The 27,838-nt window shown below is 35.3% G+C and overlaps 1 protein-coding gene across 2 annotated transcripts in view; it reads right to left on the reverse strand.

The window, feature by feature from the left end:
• Positions 1–8,964: 8,964 nt before the first annotated feature.
• The window catches only part of LOC150089427 (28S rRNA (uridine-N(3))-methyltransferase), a 90,703-nt gene continuing 71,829 nt past the window's right edge, over positions 8,965–27,838 (reverse strand). For both annotated transcript variants that reach the window (XM_090368584.1, XM_090368583.1), the window contains 3 exons: positions 21,972–22,173; positions 20,054–20,201; positions 8,965–9,073 (listed from right to left, as the gene is read on the reverse strand). In XM_090368584.1, coding sequence (XP_090224710.1) covers positions 9,014–9,073; positions 20,054–20,201; positions 21,972–22,173 — 410 coding nt within the window. In that variant the 3' untranslated portion in view covers positions 8,965–9,013. The remainder of the gene's footprint in view (positions 9,074–20,053; positions 20,202–21,971; positions 22,174–27,838) is intronic.

Here is a 27,838-nt window from a genome sequence, read left to right on the forward strand (position 1 = left end):
TTGTATTTAATATTATACAGGGTCTTCTGATAATGGTGGGCCAAAATTTGTAGAAGGGTGAAAAAATGTTCATGTGTGAAAATATCTACAAGCACTTTGTTTTTGAGCAACACCCCCTTGTTTTTAGATGAGTATTGGTCACACAGCACAAGAAAGCTTCTGGCTTCATTTCAAAATTTGGCTTACCATTATCAGAACACCCTGTATCATTTTGTTAGTTATTAGGCACAATGTCGGCATTCTGTAAGTTGTTAATGTATCGTTCACAGTTTTACGTTATACATTAGCAAATCAATCTACCACAATTAAATGATATTATTTATTACATTTTTCATTGTTCACTACCTGTATTTACAGGTATTATTTACTTAATTCATTATCCATTTTTAATGTTGTGCCAAAATAGCAGTTATTCTTATCACAGTTACGGACTCATTTGATTTATTGTTGAATGGCTAGTACAGAGTTATACCTTTCAGAAGGCACGAAAGTGGTGAATAATCTAACTGGACATGAAAAATGTGAAAATTTATTAGTGTTTTGTTAGCTTTCTGAACATTTCCAGTATTAAATTGTGTGCTCCAAAGTTGCTTAGTAGTGCTTACATTTTATTCTGCAAATATTGAGATATCTGCACATATCAGAGATACAAGGTAATTTCTTCTGTACTTTTAAAACTTATTTTGATATGACATCCTAAAGAAAACTTGCATGTGTTGCAAAATGTAAAGTAGGATATCTGGATTCTTGCTAAAAAGTGACTTTAATAAAGATGTTTGGTTATTTGGTTTTTAGGAGCATTAGCAACTAAGGTCATATTGCTCCAGGGATATACGGTGGTCATTCCCTGATCTTTCTGCATCCTCCGTATTTGGTGGTCACGGGCTCAAACCCTGGTCTAATCAAGAAGCGTGTGCTACGCACTACTGCTCCTGCCCACGGAGGCGCCATAAAGGTGTGTGTGTGTGCGTGCGTACTGCAAATAGTTAAATGTGATCATAGTGAAAATCTTAGCAAACTGATCCGCTACTTTTTTTTTTTTTTAAATAATTAAAAATTGTTTTTGTACTAAATGGTTTTCAGAATTTTTGTGTCATACCATGTATCAAATAATGTTTCATCTTTACTTTTTTTTTTTTTTACTTTTATCTGATGACTAATGCCACATGCATAAAACAACATCCAGCATTTAGCTTAGAGGTTTCTAAGCCTTTGTAACATCACAGGAAAATTATATCATTCTAATATTATCACAATGTAGATTCCACTAAATGGCATTAACATGTTCTCCCTATTCTAAAAAAAATTGGCAACTAGTGTTTGTAATTAAGCTATCTACTGGCTCTATGCCCATGTATCATAACATGTATATTTGTTTTCCATTCACACCAGTGGCCACCCCCCCCACTCCTTCTCATAATACGTAACAAAACTGTCAAGATATTCAGTAGCTTTATACAATGGAAATAACATACCAGATATTTAGCTTTTACTTAAATAAGTAAAATTACATTATTTTAAGCTTTTCCTTTACATATTTTTAACTAGTAATTTATATACATTACCACTAACAAGAATGGCAGCTAGTTTAGGCCTTGTGGATAGCAGTATGATGTACAAAAACATCAAAGGCAACACAATGGTAAACCATATAGAAATTAATCCATATCATATATCTATTTTATATCAACTTTAAAATGTAAAGGTTTCTACAGTACCATGCTAAGGGGAAGAATGAAATAAATTGATATTTCTTTCCTACAAAGGGGTAATTGTACAGTCCAGCCTGTACAATTACCCCTTTGTAGTTCCAACAGTTCTCTGAATAATACAGACATTGCTAAGACAGCTCATTTTAAGAAGGATATGGAACAGATGCAGAGAAGAGCAACAATTGGTCCAGAACACAGAAGGGTTTTCCTACCATGAAAGATCTACCTACCTTGGAAGTTGATGGATCTTCAAATTGCAGTGCTTGGAAATTAGGCCCCTGCAAGGAGACTTGATTGAACGTGTTTATGGCTTAGAATGGATTGAGTAATCTGAATGCTGATATCCTCACTCTTTCTCAGTCGATGAACATAAGGGGACAAACTTAAATTTAAAAGGGATGGCTGCAGGATAGGTGTGCAAAAATTTGCTTTCATCCAAGAGAGTAGTAACTGTTTGTTGGAATAAACTTTCATCTGGTATTGTAGTTGGATAGTTTGAATAAATTTAAGGAAGCATTAGACAAATTATTAGAAGGGACGGACAGATGCACTGTGTTTTAGCTAATGCTGAATAAGTTTGCTGTCTTGCATCATTTGTCACCATTAATACTTTGTTGAATGAATTTGAGTATTTGAAGAAAAGGGTCATTGCTTTAAATCAGGCAATGTATCGTGCAGTTAGTTGCCCACCTTAATCTGGCTGCATAGCAGATCACTATGAGCAGAATGCATGGCCCCACATGAGGTAGTTATCCTTGGCAACTAATTGTCAGGAAAGCAGGAAATATTTTAGGGGAAACAATGATAGGTGGAATAGGACCAGGGTATTTCTGCAGGAGCAAAAGTTGGTAATGTAGAACAGTTATCTTTTAAGAGCACAAAGGGTGATACTGTTGTACATGCTGATACTAATGATGTTAAGAATAGGTATTCTGAGGCTTTACTTAGCAAGTATGAGGTATTGTTGAATATGAGTCATGAATTAGGGCTGGAATTTAGCCAAAATGTGATGAAGTTCATGATAAGAACCTTGTCAATCATTTTGGTGCTTGAGAGATTGTGAGAGTTTTATGAGATAGAATTTTTCTCAGTATACCAATTCTTGTCAACAGACAGGATACACTTGAATAGAAAAGAGGGTTGGTTATTTATTTATTTTTTTTAAATGAAACCCCCAAACACAAATGGTATTAGAAGCTATAGTACTTAGTACCATGTATGGGTTGAAGGTTGAGGAGACTGATGATACTTACTGACATCATATATAGAAAAGATGCAAAAATATTTGTTGATGCTGTTAAGGTAGTGTTAAATAGGTGGCCTCTTACCAATGCTCCCAGAAACCTAATGTGATCAGATTTCTGGGAGCACTGGCAAGAGGTTCATAATAGCAGGTCCAGCTTGCTTTGCTGCATGCTGGACCTTCTATTCTGGCACATAATTTGCTTCAAATTCCTGCAGTCTTCTTGGATGACTTGACTTTCTACCATATTTCTTCCTTTTAGAGCTGCATTCTCCTTTTGTCATCCACTCATTGTATATTTTTTAGATGGTTGCTTTCAGTACACAAGTGATTTCCTTTGTTTTCTCAATTGTGGCTCCTGCTAACACTGCTCCAACAATAATGCATTTCTGAAAATAGGGAAGATCACATGTCTTCACCACGACCACATTGATTGTTTGGATGGGAGATCTTTGACATCTCCCAGTGCCTATCAATCAGCACCTCACTGGAGACTTGTAGAGGCCATTTCTGACCATGCACACCCATTTATGGCATCAATCTTCATGGACCACTAAACCATCTTTCAACAAGACAGCACTCTATAGCACAGTGCTACAATGATATTAGACTGGTTCAATCAGCATTCCAGAGAGTTCTTTGTCCTCCCATGGATAGAGAACTCTCCCAACCTTATTTAAGTTCAGTTTAATTGAAGATATGTGAGATGGCAGAACAAGCCATCTCACATTTGCCACCTGGATTCAGCACTATCAAATATTGGGCAACTGTGTTGTGTGAGATGAACTGTAGGTGTCATTGGTTAGTTAGCTTACCTGTGGAGAACCTCCAGCATCACAAGGAGTCTACACCATGGCATATCTAGCTACACTACAAGTGGCTCAACCACATGCTAGGTGTGGTTGAGCCACCTCAATGTATGTAGCTTAGAAATAAGGACATAGTGAAACTGTTACTGTTCAAAGGCAGTCTGGGGCTTGGATGAAAGACCTTGAATTCTCTGGTATCTATTGATCAGTGGAAACTCTTACAGGTACATTTCTGATCATGTGCTGCTGTTATGGTAACAGTTTCCCTGGATCACAAGCCTACAACAGTGTTTAATTGGGTCTATGAACATTCTGGAGAGTTCCGTCTCACCACAGCCACCAGACTCTCACTATCTTGGCTCAAATGAACATTTATGGGATATCTTATAGTAGGCCATTCACCAGGACCATTGAATATCTGAAAACCATAAGCTAGTATGGGTTATCATAAATGTAGACATGAATCGGCACCACATAGTAGAAATTTATTATAGTTACACACAGAGCGTACAAATAAAGAAGAAATATATGAGCTTTTGGCTATATGGTAGCCTTCATCAGAATTAAAAATACATGAATGGCAGTTGGAATGGAGATGTGCACTGCCAGGTGCGTGAGACGCGAGGTTTAATTGTTTGTTGACGCTTGTGGCTGTGACGCATGATGACGTGGCCAGCGTTTGTCCAATGATAGAACTACTGACTCTGTGATCGGGTTGACTTGGCAACCACTGTTCCTGTTCAAGGATTTATCCGAAGATTTTATATTTAACGATTCCAACCAGGTACGCTTTAGGTAATGGTGGGATCTGTCTACCACCACGACATCGCGGTGTGGGTCGATGTCGTGGTGGGTTGTCCAGACATGCTCGGCGATAGCTGAGTGTTCTACATCCACTAAACGGATCGCTCTTTTGTGCTCCGAGAGACGTTTCTCGAGTCGATCGCTCTTTTGTCTCGGAGCACAAAAGAGCGATCCGTTTAGCGGATGTAGAACACTCAGCTATCGCCGAGCATGTCTGGACAACCCACCACGACATCGACCCACACCGCGATGTCGTGGTGGTAGACAGATCCCACCATTACCTAAAGCGTACCTGGTTGGAATCGTTAAATATAAAATCTTCGGATAAATCCTTGAACAGGAACAGTGGTTGCCAAGTCAACCCGATCACAGAGTCAGTAGTTCTATCATTGGACAAACGCTGGCCACGTCATCATGCGTCACAGCCACAAGCGTCAACAAACAATTAAACCTCGCGTCTCACGCACCTGGCAGTGCACATCTCCATTCCAACTGCCATTCATGTATTTTTAATTCTGATGAAGGCTACCATATAGCCAAAAAGCTCATATATTTCTTCTTTATTTGTACGCTCTGTGTGTAACTATAATAAATTTCTTAATGAATCCAGAGCGCGTAGGCCTGTTTCGTTACCACATAGTAGACTATGTGGTGCAGATTCATGCAGTAGTGTGACCACATAACTCTGTAGTTTCAGAAATCTGTTCAACAACATACAAAAAGGACACAATTTGCTTAGCTCTTTTATGATTGCCTTGTACAAAGGGTACTAGGAAAGTTTTGCAATACAGCTTTGTTTATTTAATTTTTTCAAAGTAATTTCCTCTACATTCAATACACCTCTCCATCCTCCGAAACCAATCTTTAAACCAGTTCTGCCAAGTTTCACTAGGGAGTAAAGCACACTCGTTGTCCCAAACCCGTAGAAGGTCCTCATCACTGGAAAACCGCCTCCCTTTTAGCTTCATTTTCACATGCGGGAACAGTGCAAAGTCGAAGGGAGCAAGGTCTGAACTGTAGGGAGGGTGCTCGAGAAGTTTCAGTCCTGTCGTGGTCAAATATTCGGTGCAGGCTTTGGCGCGGTGAGCTGGAGCATTTTCGTGATGGAGGTACCAGGTGTCCATTCTTGACTTTGGCCGCAGGTTCTTCATAGATCCAATGACTTTAGGCAGGCATTGTTCAGTATACCACTTAGCTGTGACTGTCTTCTGCGTGTCCAAAACAACACGTTCCACAATTCCACTCGATTTGAAAAATACAGCTATCATTTTCTTCTTTACAGATCGGGATTTTCTGACAATTACTGGTGTGTCGTCATCATCAAAGACCCAAACTTTGTTTTGAGCCTTGGTCGGCTGATCATAATAGTACAGCCAAGTCTCGTCACCTGTCACGATGTTGTTCACATACCGAGATTGTCCCTTATCAAACTTTTTTAACATCTCCCGGCACCAAGTCACACGTCGTGTCATCTGCTCTTCAGTCAGTTGATGCGGCACCCAGAGAGAACAAAGTTTCTTCACGTGCAAATGATCTTGCAGAATCGAACAAATTGCTGGTGCATTTAGGCCCAAAGTATCCTCTATCTGTTGGTAGGTCACTCGCCTGTTTTCGTCAAGCATTTTCCTCACAGCAGTAACGTTTTCCTCCATAACTGACGTTCGTGGCCTTCCCGGCCTCTCAGAATCCTCCAGAGTGAAATTTCCCCTTTGGAATTCTCTATACCACCTGAATATCGTTGTACGATGTGGACAATCATCATCTAGTGCAAGAGTCATTTCTTCTAAGCACTGGTCTATGGTTAAACCACGCACGAAATTATACCGCAAAACTGTCCTTATCTCATTTCGTGACCACGATACCATCGCAAGCACTTTACACTCTCACTACTAATGAATAACTGAGCCCATCGACTTGGCGCGGCAGCTACTATGCACGTATGAACATGTCTCAACAAGCAGCTTGTTGTGATTCATTGTTGCGTCATATTGCAAAACTTTCCTAGTACCCTTTGTATATTAACAGAATATGATAATCACGAAGCAGCTGGGCATGGCTCAGTTTCTATCAATCTGGTTCCTGCTGGCATATAATGTGGAAGTAAAGAAAACCAAAAATATGGTTTTCCTATAATGGAAGTAAATTGTTCATGTGCCCTCCATGCTGATCTATAACTGTAAGAAAATGAATGACATTGGTGACCCTTACCAAAGCATTTCAGAAGAAATGGCATAAATCTCATATTGAATATCTATAAAAACATCTTTTCAAAACCCCCACATAGAGGACACTGGTCTAAAAACAGGCAGGAATAATCCATTATGCATAAAAATCATATCATAGCTGCATTCTTGAAGACATGGTATTACCTCCCTTTGCAACATCTGTTTTTGGCACTGGCCTATAATTATGATTTCCATATCAGTGGGTTCTTTAGAGAAAAAAGGTCCAAGCGTAAATGAAGCTGTAAAGCTGCAGCATACAGTCACTTGCAGAGAATGGAGAGTAGTTCCAGAAATTGATTGAGACTGTCTTCAAGTCTTATGTGAAGTGTCTTATGACACACTTCAGCTGATTTGCTGGTAGAATTTGCTAATCTTATTTTGTTGGGTGTAACAATAAATTGTTATAGCTCCAAAGGACACTAAGACTCCACGTGTACAAGCATACACACTTGAACTTTCTTCAGCTTTTTAACTCTGTAGTTTCAGAAATCTGTTCAACAACATTTACATAATAGCATCTGCTTTGTTGGAAACATTTCCAGTTCATTCAAACTTTTTTTTGATGATATTTTGACGGTTGCTTTCGATACACCAGTGATTTCCTTTGTTTTCTCAATTGTGGGTCCTGCTAACACTGCTCCAACAATAATGCATTTCTAAAAATAGGGAAGTTCACTTGTCTTCACCATGGCCACATTGACTGGATGGGAGACCTTTGGCACCTCCCAGTGCCTATCAATCAGCACCTCACTGGAGACTTGTAGAGGCCATTTCTAACCATGTGCACCCATTTATGGCATCAGTCTTCATGGACCACTAAACCATCTTTCAACAGTGTTGCATGATTACACAGAACATGGCACATATTTCATCATCTAGAAAGAGAGAAAAGCCCTATTGATGCTACAGTTGTTTTCATAGTATAGATGAACTAATGCTCCTGGAAACATTCTCAATGTGAAGTAAATACTGCATACAGCACAAATGTGGCAGAAACATTTCCTTGCTTTATAAATATCAATGTACATGGCACTGTGTAAATTTGGCCCTCTGGTAGCAAAAGTTAACATTATTTTTTCTTAAAAAATATTTTATTTATTTTTTTTTAAGTTATTCATTTTTAAAAGTGAACAAAGACAAATATAACTACCCTATATAATACCAGGGTGGAGAGAATATGACAATCTCCATACATTTTCAATAAAGGTTTTCAACTAATTTGATCATGGTTTCTAATTTTTGACCAAGGTCACACGTACAGAGAATAAATACTAACTCTCCCTATACCACTGGTCAAAAATTGTGAACATCCTGGTTCGCAGATTTCCAACCAAACGTAACTGGCAACAATAATAGAAATTAGGGCATATCCAGTCACTTCTCTTCCTGTATTATCTAAAGACTTTTACAATTTAAGCTAACTTAAATGTACATTTACTAAACAGTTGTGATTATGTTAATTCAGTGGTTTTCAACCTTTTTTTAATAACGGCACCCCGACTCAATTTTCTCAATATATATAATATTTATTACAATAATATAATTATAAAAATTACATTTCATGATACAAATTATATATATATATACAGTATATAATTTTATTCTTTGCATAGAGGTACTAAGTAAACATCAATTATAGATCACCACAAAATTAAAAAGATACTGTACATCTTTTTATAATGAAATAAACATATAAATTAAAAAATAATAAGTTTAAGTAACTTAAACCCAAATTACGTGGCACCCCTGGAATGTTGTTGCGGCGCCCTAAGGTGCCACGGCACCCCGGTTGAAAACCACTGTGTTAATTAGTTTGTATTTATTATTTGATTTAGTTAATAGTTTAGATTTCTAGTTGTTTCTCCATCTTCAGTAATGGCTAGCATATTAAGGAATCTCTGTAAAAAGTCACTGAGTGCTGAATATAACATGTAACTGTGATGACCAGAATAATGTTCCTGTAAAATTTGCAATTTTTGTCTTAAAGGGGATGTTTTTTATACTATCTATTTTTTGATGTAGTTTCAGCTTTACAATAAATCTGTGAATCAAAGTAATGCATTATATTTTTGGAAGGCCTTGCTACTAAGGAAAACTAATACAATATTTTCTCCCTTTTTATGCAAATGGTAATGAAATGAATTGAAACATTTTATCTTTAAAAAAGTTTAATAGTAAGAAATGATTTCACGGCTTTCTTCTTTACAATGGGGAGATCTTTCATTGTTTTTGATATTTGATTTTTGGTCGCAAAGATGCCAAGGAAATGAGTATTGCCTCCTGAAAAGAAAATGTCATATATATATATTTATAATTATTGATAAAAAAGTAAAGAAAGAAAGTTAAAACGACAATAACTGTAACTAATATGTAAATAATATTTATGAGTCAATGCAGTTGCAAGCAATCATGCAATACACCCATAATGTCTATAATATTAAGGGTAATATAAAGAACCATTAGAATAAGCAAATCAATCCAATAATAATACCATCAGGGACCTAAGAAAACGCAAAAAAAAAAAAAAAAAAAAAAAAAAAAAAAATTATTATCGCTTTTTACCGACAATCTAGATGACTTCAACTGGGGCCAACCACCCAGAATGAAGGCAAAAAACGACAAGAGGTTCTCTGTTTCTGTGATGATCAATATATGCTAAGTAATTTAAATCTAAACCAAATATAAACCAGTATAGGCCGAATGTAAATCGAATATAAATAAATCGAAAGATGATAATAAAAGTTAAGAAAATTTAGAAATATTAGAATCAAAGATAAGAAATAAAGTAAAATATAAAAGTAAGCATATATTAATCATCGTTGACCCGACGGAGAATGTAATTTAATGATTAAAATAAGATTAAATATATAATACATACTACATATTGACCGTATCTAGGACATAATGTAATAGTCGTCAAAATAATATGTTGTGCCCCCTATGTGATGGATACGGTAAAAATAAATAATTAAATTAACGCATAGAGAAACATGCAGATAGTAAGAAGAAAAACTAAAGGAGTAGGAATAATAGAACCTGAACTCCACAAAGGCAAAAAATAGTAGTATAGATAAGAAATAGTTTCTCCTACATCCTCGGATTGCCCTAATAGAGAAATAAAAATAAAGAGTGTAGGACAGTTTAAAGACATTACAAGATATAAGTTGTGGCTCGGGTATGCCCGGGATCGCAAACCCGTTCCTATAGTAGGACCCTGAGCTGAATTTGCATGTTATCTCAGCGTGAACATAAGTAAATTTAAATGAATTTAACTATATATTAAAAAAAAAAAATGATACTCTAATTTGCAAGCCGGTGGGCACAAGTTTTCCACGCCGTAAGACACCAAGAATGCAAAGTGTATCCTATTTACATATATACGTGGCACTAAATATAACGATTATATTGAAAATTATATTAAAACAATAGGTTCAGAAAACAAATTTTTGAAATTAATTATGTTTATCGCTTTCCTGAAATGATATTTCAGGTAAGCGATAGGGAAATTATTATTGATCAACCTGCCGTACAACGCTGTTAAGCCCACTGAACAATTTTTATTACTATTGCAGATATGAGCAATCCTTAGACATTGCGATAAAATTATATTAGCATGCACTGATTTTGATATATTAGATTTCCAATTTGTAAGGCTGACTACGTTAAAATTAAATGCATCTCTTTTATTATATATGTTTACGTCTATATTATTATTATGGAATATTTCTATGTGAAGATCCAGATAATTTGCTATAGTATCGGAACTATTAGTTTTTTGCAATATAAGTTCTACTGGATATAATTTACTGTAATCCTGGACAAAATGTGGACAATTAAAAACACATATATCATCTACGTATCTATATATAAGTAGGTTATCTTGGAATTCTCTTTCTGTATAATGTAGATAAAGGTTTGCGATTATGCTTGATGCTGGACTTCCCATAGGGGTGCCAGTCACTTGTAGGTATAACGATGTTTCGTCATATACATAATTATTAAAGATGCATAATTTTATTAGAGAATCCCAATAGGTTAAATCAACCTTTATGGCATTTTTATTTTCTAAATATAGTTTCTGGAGGACGACTTTTAAGTTATCAAGATTAATGCTCGTAAATAGACTGTTAAAGTCAAATGTTTGTATTTGATGAATATTGTTATTTTTTAGAGCATTTATAATAGGTAAGTTATTATTTATTATAATAGTTTTATTTAAGTTATTTAATATAATTTTAAGTAGCTTTTCTAACGTTTTTCCGGGAAATTTAGCATAACTATCTCTACATGTTATGAATCTAAAAGCAATCGGTGTTTTATGAAATTTGGGTATGCCATATATAAATGGATATTTTAGGTTATTATACTTTAACTTTAATTTTTTATGCAATGCAATTAATTTTTTGATTATTATATTAGAGGAAGATGTTATCTGTTTATATGTATGGCTAGACTGTAGTTCATTTTTTAAAATTTCTATATAATATGATTTACATATGATTGCATAATTACAAGCAGCTTTGTCAACGGGAGTAATTACAAAATGTTCATGTATATCTTTGAGCTGCCTATTTATTAATTTGGTATTATATAGATTATCCTGTATGAATTTCAATTGATTATATTTGCTAGATATGATATTAAGCATTGTAAATAACCACATGTGGTATGCTTCAACCAGTATATTATGGTTGTATGCTGATCTTATGCAGTATTTAAGTAAATCTAGATATAACAATTTTTTAAAGTTAGATTTATTAATAGGTAAATTAGGTCGAAATTTAAAACCCAGTGATAAAATATCTCTAAGTTCAGGATATGGGATTATATCTAAATTGCCGGTTATAATGTGATTATGGTTAGGATCCACGTATCTATGAAATGAAGGTTTGTGGCAAACACATGTATCCTGTCCGATGTTAATATTGTGAAGGTTTGTAGCTATTGTTTTATAGTTACACGCTTTAAGACCAAATGGTCTAGAATATCTAAATCTGATATTAATATGTAAGTTATTAATAGGCAGCAAGTCATTACGTAAATTAATAGTTTTATGTATATCTAAATCATCCATTGTGTATATCTAAATCATGTCCAGGATTACAGTAAATTATATCCAGTAGAACTTGTATTGGAAAAAACTAATAGTTCCGATACTATAGCAAATTATCTGGATCTTCATATAGAAATATTCCATAATAATAATATAGACGTAAACATATATAATAAAAGAGATGCATTTAATTTTAACGTAGTCAGCCTTACAAATTGGAAATCTAATATATCAAAATCAGTGCATGCTAATATAATTTTATCGCAATGTCTAAGGATTGCTCATATCTGCAATAGTAATAAAAATTGTTCAGTGGGCTTAACAGCGTTGTACGGCAGGTTGATCAATAATAATTTCCCTATCGCTTACCTGAAATATCATTTCAGGAAAGCGATAAACATAATTAATTTCAAAAATTTGTTTTCTGAACCTATTGTTTTAATATAATTTTCAATATAATCGTTATATTTAGTGCCACGTATATATGTAAATAGGATACACTTTGCATTCTTGGTGTCTTATGGCGTGGAAAACTTGTGCCCACCGGCTTGCAAATTAGAGTATCATTTTTTTTTTTTTTAATATATAGTTAAATTCATTTAAATTTACTTATGTTCACGCTGAGATAACATGCAAATTCAGCTCAGGGTCCTACTATAGGAACGGGTTTGCGATCCCGGGCATACCCGAGCCACAACTTATATCTTGTAATGTCTTTAAACTGTCCTACACTCTTTATTTTTATTTCTCTATTAGGGCAATCCGAGGATGTAGGAGAAACTATTTCTTATCTATACTACTATTTTTCGCCTTTGTGGAGTTCAGGTTCTATTATTCCTACTCCTTTAGTTTTTCTTCTTACTATCTGCATGTTTCTCTATGCGTTAATTTAATTATTTATTTTTACCGTATCCATCACATAGGGAGCACCACATATTATTTTGACGACTATTACATTATGTCCTAGATACGGTCAATATGTAGTATGTATTATATATTTAGTCTTATTTTAATCATTAAATTACGTTCTCTGTCGGGTCAACGATGATTAATATATGCTTACTTTTATATTTTACTTTATTTCTTATCTTTGATTCTAATATTTCTAAATTTTCTTAACTTTTATTATCATCTTTCGATTTATTTATATTCGATTTACATTCGGCCTATACTGGTTTATATTTGGTTTAGATTTAAATTACTTAGCATATATTGATCATCACAGAAACAGAGAACCTCTTGTCGTTTTTTGCCTTCATTCTGGGTGGTTGGCCCCAGTTGAAGTCATCTAGATTGTCGGTAAAGAGCGATAATAAATTTTTTTTTTTTTTTTTTTTTTTTTTTTTGCGTTTTCTTAGGTCCCTGATGGTATTATTATTGGATTGATTTGCTTATTCTAATGGTTCTTTATATTACCCTTAATATATATATATATATAGCAAAAAACAGTGCAGAAAAAAGTTAACTGTACAAAAATCTGAATTTCATAAACTCAAAAGTCTGGATTAAAATAAGTTCAGTATTCTGAGAGGCTATTTTAGTCAGAATACCAGCATATTAATGTACTTGATTATTTGTAATCCTCATGTAACTGTTTAGGCCAATACAGTTGTGCCATAATTACCCGGTCTGTTGGATATTCTGTTTTACCAGCCTATGCCAGTATGAGTGACTTAACCTTGGATATTGAAACATACAAATAGCTTTGCAAACAGCAGTTGACTTGCATTTTTATTTTAATCTGAACTTGACAATGATTTTACAGAGTATAGTACATTGTGATGTAAATAGAATCATATATATAACCCTTCTTTCTCTTTAACGCATTCACTGCCACTTATATCTGTAAAGGTCCTTTCTGTCCTTCTGTGGGATGCTGGAACAATATGTAGCCACTGCATTTTAGTAAATGGGATTTCATGTGTAAAGGATCATCACTCCAAGTGACATTGGCATCTGTTGTTTGTAAACATTTTAACATTAACAGATGCATCTGAATGAGTATCAGATTCAAGGTTATCAGCTTTAACATACTGTCCATCCTGTTCTTTTTCAGTCCTGATGTCTCAGGCTGTGAATCCATTATAACAACCCTTTAGGGCAAAATTTCATAGGACACACACATTAAGGATGTTTTGTTTTTTGCAAACTAAAGAATTAAAATTCAGCAAGCATAATCTTCAAAATATTTTACCTTTTCTTCTTAGGGAAAATACTAAACTTGCTAAACTAACTTCAACACAAACAAATAAAAAATACAGCAATCCCTCAATTAGTGGGATTAATATGTATCCAGGAAGTGTCAGCTAATTGAATACAAAAGTACAGTGTTCAGTACAAACGGTTTGTTTGTTATTTGGTTTTTAGGAGCATTAGCAACTAAGGCCATATTGCTCCGGGATATGCGGTGGTCATTCCCTGACCTTTCCGCATCTTCTGTATTTGGTAGATGGGCTCGAACCCGGGTCTAATCAAGAAGAGTGTGCTACGCACTGCTGCTCCTTCCCACCTGGCTACGGAGGCACCATACAAAACGGTAACTGGTTCTAAGATTTTCAAAATATGCACTAAATTTATAAATATGCATTTTTTTAAATATTTTTTTTTGTAAATGAATGGAAAAGATAAAAAAAATGTTTCCATTAGTCAAAAATTTATTTGAAACAAAAGCTTACAGATACATAAATAAAAAGGTGAAAAAATTTCTTAATTTATTTTTTGGAAAAAGGTTTGAACCATGTTATTTTGGCAGACTTGCATGCTTCTTTGATGTTGGGATCAGCATCCATAATATGTCTTTAAAGTTTCAGGAGTGTGAAATATTTTGTTGAATTCTTTTAAAGTGAACTCCTTTGATGATTCATTTTCATCTGCTCACAGTTGTCCTCATTTTCAAAAGCATATTGTTCTAAATTAATAAGGTCATTATTACTGAGCCCTTCTATATGAGATTCAAGCAATTCACAAACATTTGCAGTGTCTAATTCATCTAAACCTAGTTATCTTCCAATATCAGTTATTTCAAAATATCTGGATATTTTAATACAGCTTCTTTATCTACACTTGCAGGTTCACCTGTTATTTACAGCCCTGTTTGATTTTTAAATGTTCAAACTAGCCTGGACTAGCAGAAAAATTTATCAGTTGTACTTGATTCACATTTTTTGTTCTGTTTTCTTTCACAGTTGATAAAAGACAATGCTTTTGCTCTGATGTCAACAGTGCTGAGCAGAACTTATTTTTGATTACAATCTTCAATCTATATAGACAAAAAGATGCCCCTTCTCAATCATTGCACTGCTTCTATTCCTAGTTTTCTACATTTCTACTGAATTTGATGCAAATTTGCCCTTTTCCTTATATCGATCTGCTTTGCTCAAAGTATTGTATACTGTTGATTCATTTATTCCAAAATCTTAACCAAGTTTTGCATTGCTATCACTGCATTTATATTTCTTTTTATAATTTTGAATTTTTTATTCTAAAGTATTTGCCTTTCATTTCTTTTTATCACTGCTACTGTTCACCTCTTTTTCCTTTTGTCCATAGGTATTGAAGCTATCGTGTAAGGACAGCAATGTAAAATAAAATATTCATTGGAAGGAAACAGTAAGCAAACATGTTCAAACTAGGAGAAGTGAAGCCACACAGATATAAGAAGAGCAGAATTGGAATTTGGAGAGTACAATGTGTACAGAAAGGGTAGGAAGGGTTATGCTGTTAATTCAGAAACACAAAATCTAAGGAAGTGCATCCACCAGTTGACATAGATGGACAGTGCAATATTAAGACAGTTTGGTGTGACATAAACACTGGGAAAGCAAAAATGAGTAGGAGTGTGTTATAGGCCTAATGAGCACAACGAACAAGTGTACAGAAAAATAGAGTGGGCCAGTAAATCAGAATGTCTAATAATGGGGATTAACTTCCCAGATATTGACTGGAATTTGTGGGTTGGTCACTCACACACTAGCAAGACTTGTGGATTTATTGGATGATTGTTTTCTGCAGCAGTATGTCTGAGAGGCAACCAGAGAGAGTAATACTTTTGATCTGGTTATCAACAGTGATTTTTTGTGCATTAAGAATTTGCAGATAAAGGAACTACTGGGTGCCAGTGATCACACAGTGTACTGATGTGGGATTTACTTAAAGATATTACTACCATCAGGGGTAAAAGGAAGGGTTTTTGCTTTCGTAAAGGTGACTACTGTGGTCTCAGACAGTTTTTAAATTCTGTACAGTGGGACCAACTGATGATTTTGCAGCCAAATTAGCAATGCTACAGAATCGTGCCAGTCACAAAAAACTATATACACGACAGCAAAAATCTTGGCACGGGCACACTACCAACAAGATAAATTAAATCAAGCCTGTAATTATGCATTGGCAATCTCTATTCAGTGCAAGATTCACTAAGAGGAAGTAATCCTTTCTTGGCTCCATGCAGGGAATTGTCACAATGCATTTCTGTTTCTTAAGGACTGATAATCATCCTAGGCATAGATATTTTGACATTAACAGTTCGGCACATTTTAATCAAATGTACATCTTTTAGTAATGAATGGCATCTATGTTTTATTCATCTGTTTGAGTCCTATACACTCAGATTTTATCAAATTATAACAATGTGTCAGATATATTCAAGTTTTTCAACTTATATAATTCTATTTAGAATGTTATTATTTTATAGTATTTAAAGTAGTTAAAATATTTTATAGCATTAGATGATGAAGCACCATCAAACCCCTAAATGACTGAATAATTAATCCTACAAAAAGAAAGTATCCAAAATAGTACATGCTGGTTTCTCATTGACAAACTCACTTCAATAGTGGTGGGCCTCCCTTTTGGCTACTGTGACACACTCCTGGGTAGACTTCCTTCAAAAGAATGATAGACTACAGCAGGTATAATCCTCTACTCCTGGAGAAGAGCAGCCAGTTGAACAACCAAGGTGGGACGTACTGGTCTGTCCCTCACCCAACGTTTCTATTCATCCTGTAGATGTTTAATAGGATTAAAATCAGTACTCTGTTCCATTCTAAATTTGTACATTCACATCCATGAATCAGTGACCCATTATTGAACAGCATCAGCAGTATGACATAAGGCATTATCCTGTTGAAACAAACATGGGTCTATACCAAAGAACCAACACATCATATGGCACATGAACTGATCAAAATGTTAAGGTAGGCACTGGCATTTGTGATTTCACCACACAACCACCAAAGGTTCTAAAGCATACCACAAAATAGCTCCACACACACACCCATCTGTGTAACATAATTCATCACTTTAGATCCAATTTCCACTACCTCTATGGAACAATTATAGCGATTGTTGTGGTTAATGCTGTTTGGCTTATGTGTGTTACTGCCACACTACCATGAAAACAGAGTGCAGAATTCCATACGTAATGTATTCATAGAGATCCCATTACCTGTCGACACCTTAGTCCTGCTTTTGCAGGAATGCTTGAGATTGTCATCTTACCCTTCCAAGTACCTTCTAGTGACATGGGGTGAGCTTCCTTGGTCTTCTGTGTGTTGTTCTTGGTGGCGGTACTGTCACACTTCCATTACATGATAACCTCACAAACAGTCAACTCTAGATGGTCCAGGCCATTGGCAATGTTGCCACATTTCCCAACAATAACACTCCTCTTGATATCAGTCATCACTCAGATCTGTGTGCCATAGTGAGAACAACTAACTGTGCTTCATATGACTTTATATACTTATCTGAGTTGCTTTTTTATCTGGAAAAGCCTGATGACTATGAAAACAGAGTCCAGATACAGCAATCAATAAAACTAATTACAACTGGCAATGATCAGATATTTTTACAAGTGCTTCAAAATACATTTAACAAGAGTATGGAGTGGTACCAGAGAAGTTATTGATGCTGTCCAAAACATGCATAGTCATGAATCAGGTTTATACACATGCCCCATGGTAGGAGATGGTGATCTTTAAAATTTAAAACTGTAATGTGGCATAAGTGTTGGCAAAAACTTTTGATCTCTAGGCCTTGTCCTTACAAATCATCTCAGGCTCAGTGAAAAATCCAATTGATTTAGGTGAGAGCAGGTCAAGCCATTAATGTTTGCTGATTGGCAATACTGTTATCTCTGGGTAAGATAACTGTAGATGTCTGGAGCACCTAGTTTGCTTGACATAAGTTTAGAAAGGTAATTATATTTCAAATGGTGAAAATTTGTTTCCAAGGGGGTATTTTCATGCAGTGAATAGAGATTGCCCTAGAAATAGTAAGGGGAGGTCAGGAGAGATCTTAAAAGCCAAGGACAGCTGAAAGTATGGTGGTGGTGGTGAGGAAGATGACCAAATCTGTAATGTACAAGAGCCACCGGTACTACATAAGTTTGAACAAATTTATTGACAAGCCTAATGTTGCTGAAACCCAGTACTTCCTGTTTCACAGACTGAAGGGCAGAGAAGAATTTATTTCTAGGTAGGTAGTGTCATTTGAAAGGCCAGATTCCTATCCTAAATCAAACTGAAAACTTTGAAAGAGTTTCCAATTTTAATTTGGAATCCACTTATTGAGATAGGCATTCAGTTTACTCTCCTCACTGAGAACATCATCTGGGCCAATTTTTCAGCACTTAACTCAATCTCTGAAGCCTGAAGGAATGTCAGATATGATGAAGTAATGTTAATATCAGATATTTGTTGCATTGTAGCTTTGCTAGTGCTTGATCCAACTGATTTGAATGGATGGATGAAAAGCAGATCATCAGCAAATGATAACGTTTTAAAAATTTTCAAAGTTTCCAATGCTGCAGAAAAGACACCACTCTGTGGAAAGATCTTGAGAATCCACTGTGAGCTACAAAATGTCTTTCCTGTGATATCTTTTTTTTGAGTACAATGGAATAGTGCTAATTTTAATAGAGTAACAAATTCTAAAATGATTTTCCAGGATTTTAAGTAAAGCTGTTAACTGAAGTCTTAACACTGAGAAAATTATATCAAGTTTTTCAAAAATCTTAAGGGTGCAGTCAACTGAGATCTGGAAAAAATCCTTTGTTTCAGTTATAAATGTATTACTTTTGGTATAACCCTTGTAAAACTGAAGATGATAGAATATGTTAACACAGACATAGTAGATAATAGTGATTAAGAAAATTTGCTATTATTAAAAATAATTACATTTCTCATACAGTCCTCTACTAGGAAATTAACTCAGCAGTAGTGGTGAGGGACCTGACTGGGCCTCTCAAAAATAACACTCCTGCATTACTCTTTAATTAATGATTAGAAAAGTTTTTTAGATTCCCAAATACAGTCAAACTTTTACTGCAATAGCTCCTGAATTTTTGTTATTTTTTCAAAGTAACTAAACATGAGCACCTGTCAGGTACCATGCCACCATTCTTGCAAATCTTTTATTTGCATGAAGAATAGCATGGGAATTGATAGATGCCAACACAGCTATGAAGTTCAAGATTACTTGCCTCTCCACTCCCACAAGTTAAGTAAATATCTATGGTCTCACATGGTTTTTGACATTTGTTATTGCTTGCTTTTGCATAAATGAAGATTTTCTTAGATGAAGAAATAAAACATATTCACTTGACAGATGGGTGCCACCTGCAGGAAGCAAAATGCATAGGTATCAAATTTCATGAGCTGTGAAGTGTGCTAAATTTTGAAATAAACTAAAAAAAATTTAAAAAGGTATTTGTATACATAATAAGCAGAAATATGCAGATGTGCATGTTTAAAATTTCAACCAGAAACCTTTAACTAGAAAATGGACCAGACTAATAGATTCACATCTATATTTTATATCTAAATTTTTTTTTTTAATTTTCAGATTAATATTTCTTTCTGATTGTTTGAAAATAATAAATATAAAAAACAGAATTTTTTAAATTAAAAATGAGAAGTTACCCACAATAAATATTGCAATCCATTAAGAAAATATAAAATATTGGTACTGTTCAAGCAAAATCCAAAAATACCAAGCTTTTTTCCAGAAATTAAAAAGAAAACTAGCACCTGCTAGGTGTTGCACAACTATAGGTCCAAGGTCAATTCTATACTGTGCTAATGTTGAACAGAATAAAGATAGGAGTTACTTATACTGTCTTGCACTAACACAAGCTATATTTAGAAAAATAAAAGTATATATATATCCACTGGATATAGCAAAATTAATGTATATAATTTGCCTACCTCAGTTCGGATAGTTCTGGATCCTTGATTTGGACAAGTGTTAAGGTAATATTGAAACAAAAATCGTGGATCATCAATCTGAAGAGTGTCATCAGCATCCACACTATATTCCAAACCTTTCAGACCACCAAATACAACTAAGAGATGTCTGAAAGCAAAGAACACTTATTACTAAAAAAAATAAATCAAAACCACAACTGAGCTGATAGTAGTCCTTCCTAATGTCAAAGTCAATTAAGATATGAATATTAATTTTTAGCCATCCCTAAACCTTCCTAATGACAAGTCTATATTAGTCTTGTACACTATATTTTGAGCTCCTTATATTAGTCATATAAGGAGCTCAAAAAAGTAGTTTTAGGTAAATTCTTAAGGCCTACTGTTAAAACAGCATGAATAGAGATACTGTGGGCTTTTAAAATTAAAATTCTTAACATCTACTGGCCCACTTAACATGGTGGCAATAGCCAGTCACTTGAAAGGTGATCCCCTAAAATAACAATCTCGAGTTAATTGTTAATTAGTGATTAAAAATCTCAAATTTTTTATAGCTTTATAAAAATACTGAGTATATATTATTAGTATTACATATCATTGGTAATATATATTATTAACATCTAAGTAACTGCATATTTATGGGCTAATTTGCATGTTATGCAGGCTGAAAAACCCAAAACTCACAGGGAAAAATCTTATACATCCCAATCTGAGATTGGCTAACTACATCCAACAAGGACAACTTTAGGAATTCCTCCAATCATTGTCAGGAACTGAACCCAGACCACTCCAAACAAGTGGCAGACAGCAATGTATCATGCTGAGTAGGCTGATATTGGAGGGCTTGCTTCCTAAACATAGACAGACTTTTACTGCAATAGCTTCTGAAGTGACTTTATGGTTTTCATGGAGTACCTGCACTGATATAGTGGTCATGCTGGGTTATAGCAAGAATTTTTTTTTTTTTTTTAAATTTACCATTTCATCCTAAAATCTTAAATTTTTCTAAAATAAATGTGCCACGGCTGCTTGAGATAAGACTAAAGCATATTATAATTGGTTGCATTCAGATCTACAGCTTCATTTAAGGTGCCACCACCACCACTAAAGTGTAAAAAGTTTAATTAATCAATTAAAAAAGCTATTTTGAACAGGCTAGGAATAGGAAATTTGCTTCTTTTCCAAATTGTAGTTGAGCCTTCTGATCTCTGGCCAAAGCTATTAGCTGCAACTTCTGCCAAGTCATACCACTTCTGTTACATTGTGATGGTTGTACTGCATCTTCAGCTAAAGATAAAGCTGACATCTGGATTTCATAGCAAAAGTTGTAGCATAACATGAACTTTGTATGAAAACACTTAATTTCCTCAGTGCTGCATGGCAACTGCCACATGACATTCCCTATTTTTGTGGACCTGATGCCAGGTTCTCCATAACATTCACATTATCAGTCTCTCTGAACATTTTCATAAGCTTCCATATTGCAGATATGATGGTGCCTTACAACATCAAAATCATCTACAAAAATGATTTTGGGTCAGGTAGTTTAAAATGCCTCTGTTTTGGGGCATATGTACTCATTAAGCCATGTTTATTACTACTCATACATTGAACATTTGGATTTATAGCTTTACAGGTTGTGAACAGATGATGACAGCATGCACGGACTAAAAAAAATGTCATCTGTTTCACTTGAAGTTATTCACATTTGTGTGAGTTTTCATTTAAAATGATCACTCTGTAAATGCACATTTTTTTCAACTAGAGATCTAGTTTGGGGAGGTGTACACTATATGCTAGTGAAATGGAATCAAAATTAAAAAATAATTCATGTATTCTGAAGTACTCCGGGTTCAGTTTATCCTGAAAAGGAATGGTTCCATTATTTATAGCAAATACTAAATAAAAATTGGTTGAGTACCTAAATGAAGGAAGTGTTATATCTTCTACACTATCTCCATTTTCTGATGTTCCAATTGTCAAATCATAGCCATTTTTGAAAGGACACTGGGCAAAAACAGCTCCCAAGCTTTGAGCTAATCTTACTGTATAACCCCAATACAGTCCTAACCTTGTGCGGGGAACTGATGGAGAAACTGCCTCTCCTTTCATCTTTTTACCTTCTATATAAAACAAAATAGACAAAAACAATTGCAAAATATGTATTTTAAACAATGTGGTATGCTACATATTTTATCATTATAATAAACTAATTGCAACAAAATGAAACTAACATATTATAAATTAATACAACATCAGAAGTTGTATTAATAATCCATTTATACAGCATGTTATTAGGTGAGGTAATTCCTGTATGTACAGGCATACCAGTAAAGGCCGCTACACACTTTCAGGTAAGCCTGTCAGTTATGCCTGCACAGGTCTACTGGAGTGTGTGGATGATAAAACTGCACAGTTATTTTGACCTGCACAGGCAACTAGAGGAAATATGAAAAATCATTTGATTTGCCTGAACTGGAGTGGCCTGTGCAGGAAAACCGGAGTGTGTGTGTAGCGATTTGGCAACTGCCAGATTGGGGGAAATCCCCATTCAACCATCATTAATAATTACATAAATTCTATGAAAAAAAATTCACTATTAACTTTGTCGCTGAATAATAAAAAAATTTGCCTGGATTAGAAGTAAATTTTAACTTTGAATATCAGTGTCAATAATAAAATTCATTACTATATTATTTTATTAAATTTTAATAAAGCTGGGGGATTTTTCTGAGAATTTTGCTAAAATTATTGTAGAAAATTTAAGATCTTCATAACTTCTTACAGTTGCAAGAAATCTCAGAGTTGCAGTTAATCTCTTGTGTGGTGAAATGGCCGTCCTCATAACAGTATCGTTTTTTTTTTTTTTTAATTACTGGAGTAACTAATGAAAGAAGCTCTAAATAAGTTTCTTCATTCATCCGCAAATAATTATGCCAATCTTTAGGGGCCAACTGCAATTCACTTAAGTTCACATGTGAATAAACTTTTTTTCAACCATTCTTTGCACCATATATTACATTTAAAACACTTTGTTGTAAATAATAAGCCAACTATTGCTAAAACATCGTCTGTCAATGCCATGGTCAGCCGACTGCATGAATGGTGACAGGTGTGGATGTGCTCGAATGCTCTCTCTGTGTGTGTGTGTGTGTGTGTGTGTGTGTGTGTGTGTGTGTGTGTGTGTGTGTGTGTGTGTGTGATAGCAAATGGCCCTCTAACTTCTCCACCAATGCAGGTGTTCCCCAAGGATCAGTTCTTTCTCCCACTCTTGTATATTATTGACCTTCTTCTACTGACTGACTGGAAATCCCATCCGAGTTCTGGTGATAGTACAATGCAATCCTACAGCTCTACGCAACCACCTTCCAGTTTGAGAAATCCTGCTCTGCAAAGAGTTTTGTCTTCTCAAATATCCATCACCAATTCCATAAATGCTGATCCCAAGTAATTCTCTAATGGGGCAAAGATAACTTAGTTAATTTAAATCCTAAACCTCAGTCCTGTTTTATACCTTGCAAAAAGTCTACAGCTCTATGCTTATATTTGATGACACTCAAGATTTCTAGATCACATATCTATTAGGGATTATCCTGACTTCTGGTCTCTCTTGGCATAAGCACATCACAAATCTCTGCATCTAAAAGATCAGTTTCTCTTTCACTCTTGGCATTAGTTTCCTTCTGAACAACTACTCACTTTGTACAAATCTCAAATTTGCCCTACCATGGAATATTGTGCCCACATATACAGAGAGGTTTTGGTGTCTCAAAACCTTTCTCAAGCTTCTGGAGTCCATTCAAAAGAGGACAGCCATCTTAATTAATGATCTACCTCTCACAAAATCACTCTGCTCGATATCTGCTGCATACCTTTTCTACAGATACTTCCATGGACTGTTCATCTGAATTGGCTTCTGTAATTCTTCCTCTCTCTTCCAAACCAGTCCAAACATGTGCCAAAACCAGTGAACATCCATTTACTGTCCAACTTCAAACTCGCAGAACAAACTTTTCTTCTTATGTCTTCAACTTCAGCTTTCTGGAACAACCTTCCTTCACATATATTTCCAGAAAATTAGAATCTACAGACATTCAAGTATAATGTCAAGAAGTATCTTCTATTTTCCCAATCTTCAATCCACACATGGTACCTTGGTACTACAGGTTCTAATACTTTTAATGTTTAGAGTTTAAAAACACACACACACACACACACACACACCAATCAAGGGTGTCATATGATCCTGCAACAATGGCACATTCATTAGTTGGTTGGTTTGCAGTGTAGCAGCATATGGGACCATAATGCACAAAGTCCATGGATGCAATAATAAAACTTATAGAAGTGCAAGTTAAGGTGTGCCAATCTAAGCACCACATTAAGTGATCACTGGTTAGATAATGTGATGAAAGTGGATCAGCTGCAAAAAGGTAAAGATATCCAATATATATTATCTTCACTGGTTAAAGTTTGCCTTAGTTTAGTAGGCAAAGTCAGTTGTTTAACACATTCACTGCCAGATGCAAACATGTATCAAAATGATACCACAATTTTGTGTCCATTCAATTGCAGTCAGTAAATGAGTGCTATAAAAGGAGAGGCACACGAAAGGAACAACTGTTCAATAGTGGCACACTGATTGAACCATGGGCAATTTACATCATGGCTGGGATTTTCCTTAGCGTCAAATTACACTGCCTGGAGCAGTGTTTCTTAACCTTTTTGATGCTGCGGCACATTTCTAAAGAAGCTAAAACTTTGTGACACACACTACGATTACTACTATACTCAGATGTTTACAAGTGGGAAGTTATTTCTGTCAAGTATTAAATATACCCTACGACTTCTGGTTATGGGGTATATTTAATAATACATGAATTATATGAAATTTAAAAGAAAACATGTAAAAAATTAATTAATTAATTATATAAAAACAAACAAAAATACAATTATAACATTTTAATCAGTGAGACAGTTGGGTCTGATGGGGGCACGGTTTTTTATTATGATGATTTATTGTGAATAAGCTTACTCTCAGCTCCTCTTTTACCAACCTTTGTCTCTCTCTCTTTGTTTAATCTCGTTTAAAGCAGAAAACCCTGTTTTGCACAAGTAGGAAGTGGAAAACGGCAATTCTAATTGCCATTTCAGAAATTCATGGAAATTCATTATGAATTTTGATTCAAAATTTGCTAATATTAATGTTATTAAAGTGAATTTCCAGCAACTGGCAGAAATTTCCAACAAAAGGTGAACAAAATTGTCAGTAGAAGTGAGTAAATTCTCCTCTGAGCCTTGCATACTGATATTTAATTTATTAAGCTGCATGAATAAATTGCACTGTAAATTAGCTTTTCTAGCAAATATGCTACAAACAACAGATGACAGTGTTACTTGACGTGACGATTCTTCACAGAAATCCCTTTCATTTACTAAAAAGCAGTGCCCCATAGCATACAGAAAGAACTGTCGCGAATATAAGCAGCAGTGAATGACAGTGGATATCACTTAGCCATGGAACATCCTTTGGAGTGATGAAGTCCACTTCTGCTTAAATGGAGAAGTGAATACGCACAACTGTCACATTTGGGGAACAGAAAACCCTCGAATTATCCAAGAGGTCCCGTTGCATTCTCCAAAAGTGACAGTGTGGATTTACGGCCACATTCATGATTGGGCCATACTTTTTTGAACAGGTAACACCAACTGGACCCCCACAACTGTTCCATCACTGGACAGCGATATTATGAAATGTTGGCAAATTTCACAATACCAGAGCTACAACAACTTGGGTGCCTTCAGGATACCATATTCATGCAAGGTGGTGCACTACCCCACATCCACCGTTGTATCTAAAGATTGCTAAGGCAACACTTTACAGATGAACGGGTCATCAGCCATTGTTTCCAGACATTTTCGCCACCCCAATCACCGGACCTCAGCCCATGTGACTTCTGGTCGTGGAGTATTATGAAGAACCAGGTGTATCGGGAAGGATGTCAAACTCTGGCAGATCTGAAGAACAGCATTAGACGTCATTGTACTGGCTATTCCACTTGACATGTTACATTCTGCTGTAGAAAATGCTTTTCTTCGAATGGAAACTGTTGTTGACCAAAATGGAGGACATATTGAACAATGGTAGTGCTGTTCAAGTGATTTGTATTGCCACATAGTGACAAATTTTGTCACTATGTGGTGCTGTGTTAACTATTTTTTTTTCCCAATAAATGGAGAGCGATTCTTTATTATACCCGTTGTCCAAATTTCTCTTCAGTACGAGTCTTAGAACTCGCTCCAGAGCCCTCTACATCGGGATACTTTAATTTTAACAACCCTGTATATGAGTTTGCAACTTTTTTTTTTACTGTAGGTGGTGGTGGTGGTTGTTATTTGGTTTTTAGGAGCATTAGCAACTAAGGCCATATTGCTCCGGGGATATGCAGTGGTCATTTCCTGACCTTTCCGCATCCTCCGTATTTGGTAATCACGGGCTCGAACCCCGGTCTAATCAAGAAGCGTGTGCTACACACTGCTGCTCCTGGCTACGGAGGCACCTTTTACTGTAGGGGTAGCATTTGTAGTGGCATATGATGCAAGAAAGCAATCTTATCCAGCACAGCCAAAAAAAAAAAAAAAAACCTTCTCAATTCACCTATTCATTCCCTCCAAAAGTTTCTTCCTTGAATTTATTTAAGCTACGAACTTCCACTACAGATGGAAGTTTGTTCCAGCAATCAACCACTCACTGGCTAAAGGCAAATTTCTGTATATCTATTTTGCAACTGTCTTTCCTCAATTGGAATTTATGCCCCCTCAAGTGCTTAATCCAAGCAATAGGAAGAATCCCATCAGCAATGAGCTTCCTCAAACCGTTCAAAACCTTATACACCTCAATCAGATCACCTCGCAGGTGCTTAGTGACCAGACAATGCAATTTGCAGAACTGAAATCTTTCTTGGTAAGAGCACCCCTTTGTTCCCATCACTAATCTCATTGCCCTTCTCTGTATATCAAATAAATCCAACTGAATGAGGTAAAGAGATTATAGACAAGGATCATCACAGACAATTATATACAATATCCTGAAATGGAATGAAACTTAACTGTGACATACAATATAAGTGGCAGTTGAGGAAACTGATGGTTTAGATCAGCAACTTTTCAAAGGCAAAAGTAAAGTGCAGCCATTATCAACCCACTGCAGGATGGAAGCCTCCTCAACAATTCATGCTGAGGGAAATGGACCATAATCTACCACGCTGGTCCAGTGTGAGTTGGCAGATCGACCGTATTCAGCAGTGAGGGGCTTGAACCCCGGTCTACTCAAAGAGCGTGTGCTACTGCACTCGCGCTCCTGCCCACTCGGCTACAGAGGCCGTCTTCAAAGGCAAAGGTGCCTGCTAATATCTTGTGTGTCTATATAAATTAAAAAAAAAAAATCTACCTAGAAAAAAGCTTTTAAATTGCAACTAAATATATGCATCATTTGAAAAGACAGGCATTTGTTTGCTTTTGTTATGACATTCATATAAATACTTTAACTGGAATAATTAAATAAAATAATCTTGTGTGTAACTCTGCAGGTTGCTGGTTTAAATTATTTTAGGAAAATTAAGTTGACTTCAGATGGAAGTGGATTTCAGCAAGTTTATAACTGGGCCCACATATAAATGAAGTGAATTTGTTAAGAGTAGCAAATTAACAGCAGCAGACAAAAAAACTGCATTACTTGTGAATTTTGCAAATAATGTGTTTTGCACTGCATTGTAGGTTGCAGAAGTG

The sequence above is a fragment of the Mastigoproctus giganteus genome, chromosome 2 (assembly GCF_048544385.1).
Source record: "Mastigoproctus giganteus isolate SK-2022 chromosome 2, ASM4854438v1, whole genome shotgun sequence".
NCBI classification, from domain to species: Eukaryota; Metazoa; Arthropoda; class Arachnida; order Uropygi; family Thelyphonidae; genus Mastigoproctus; species Mastigoproctus giganteus.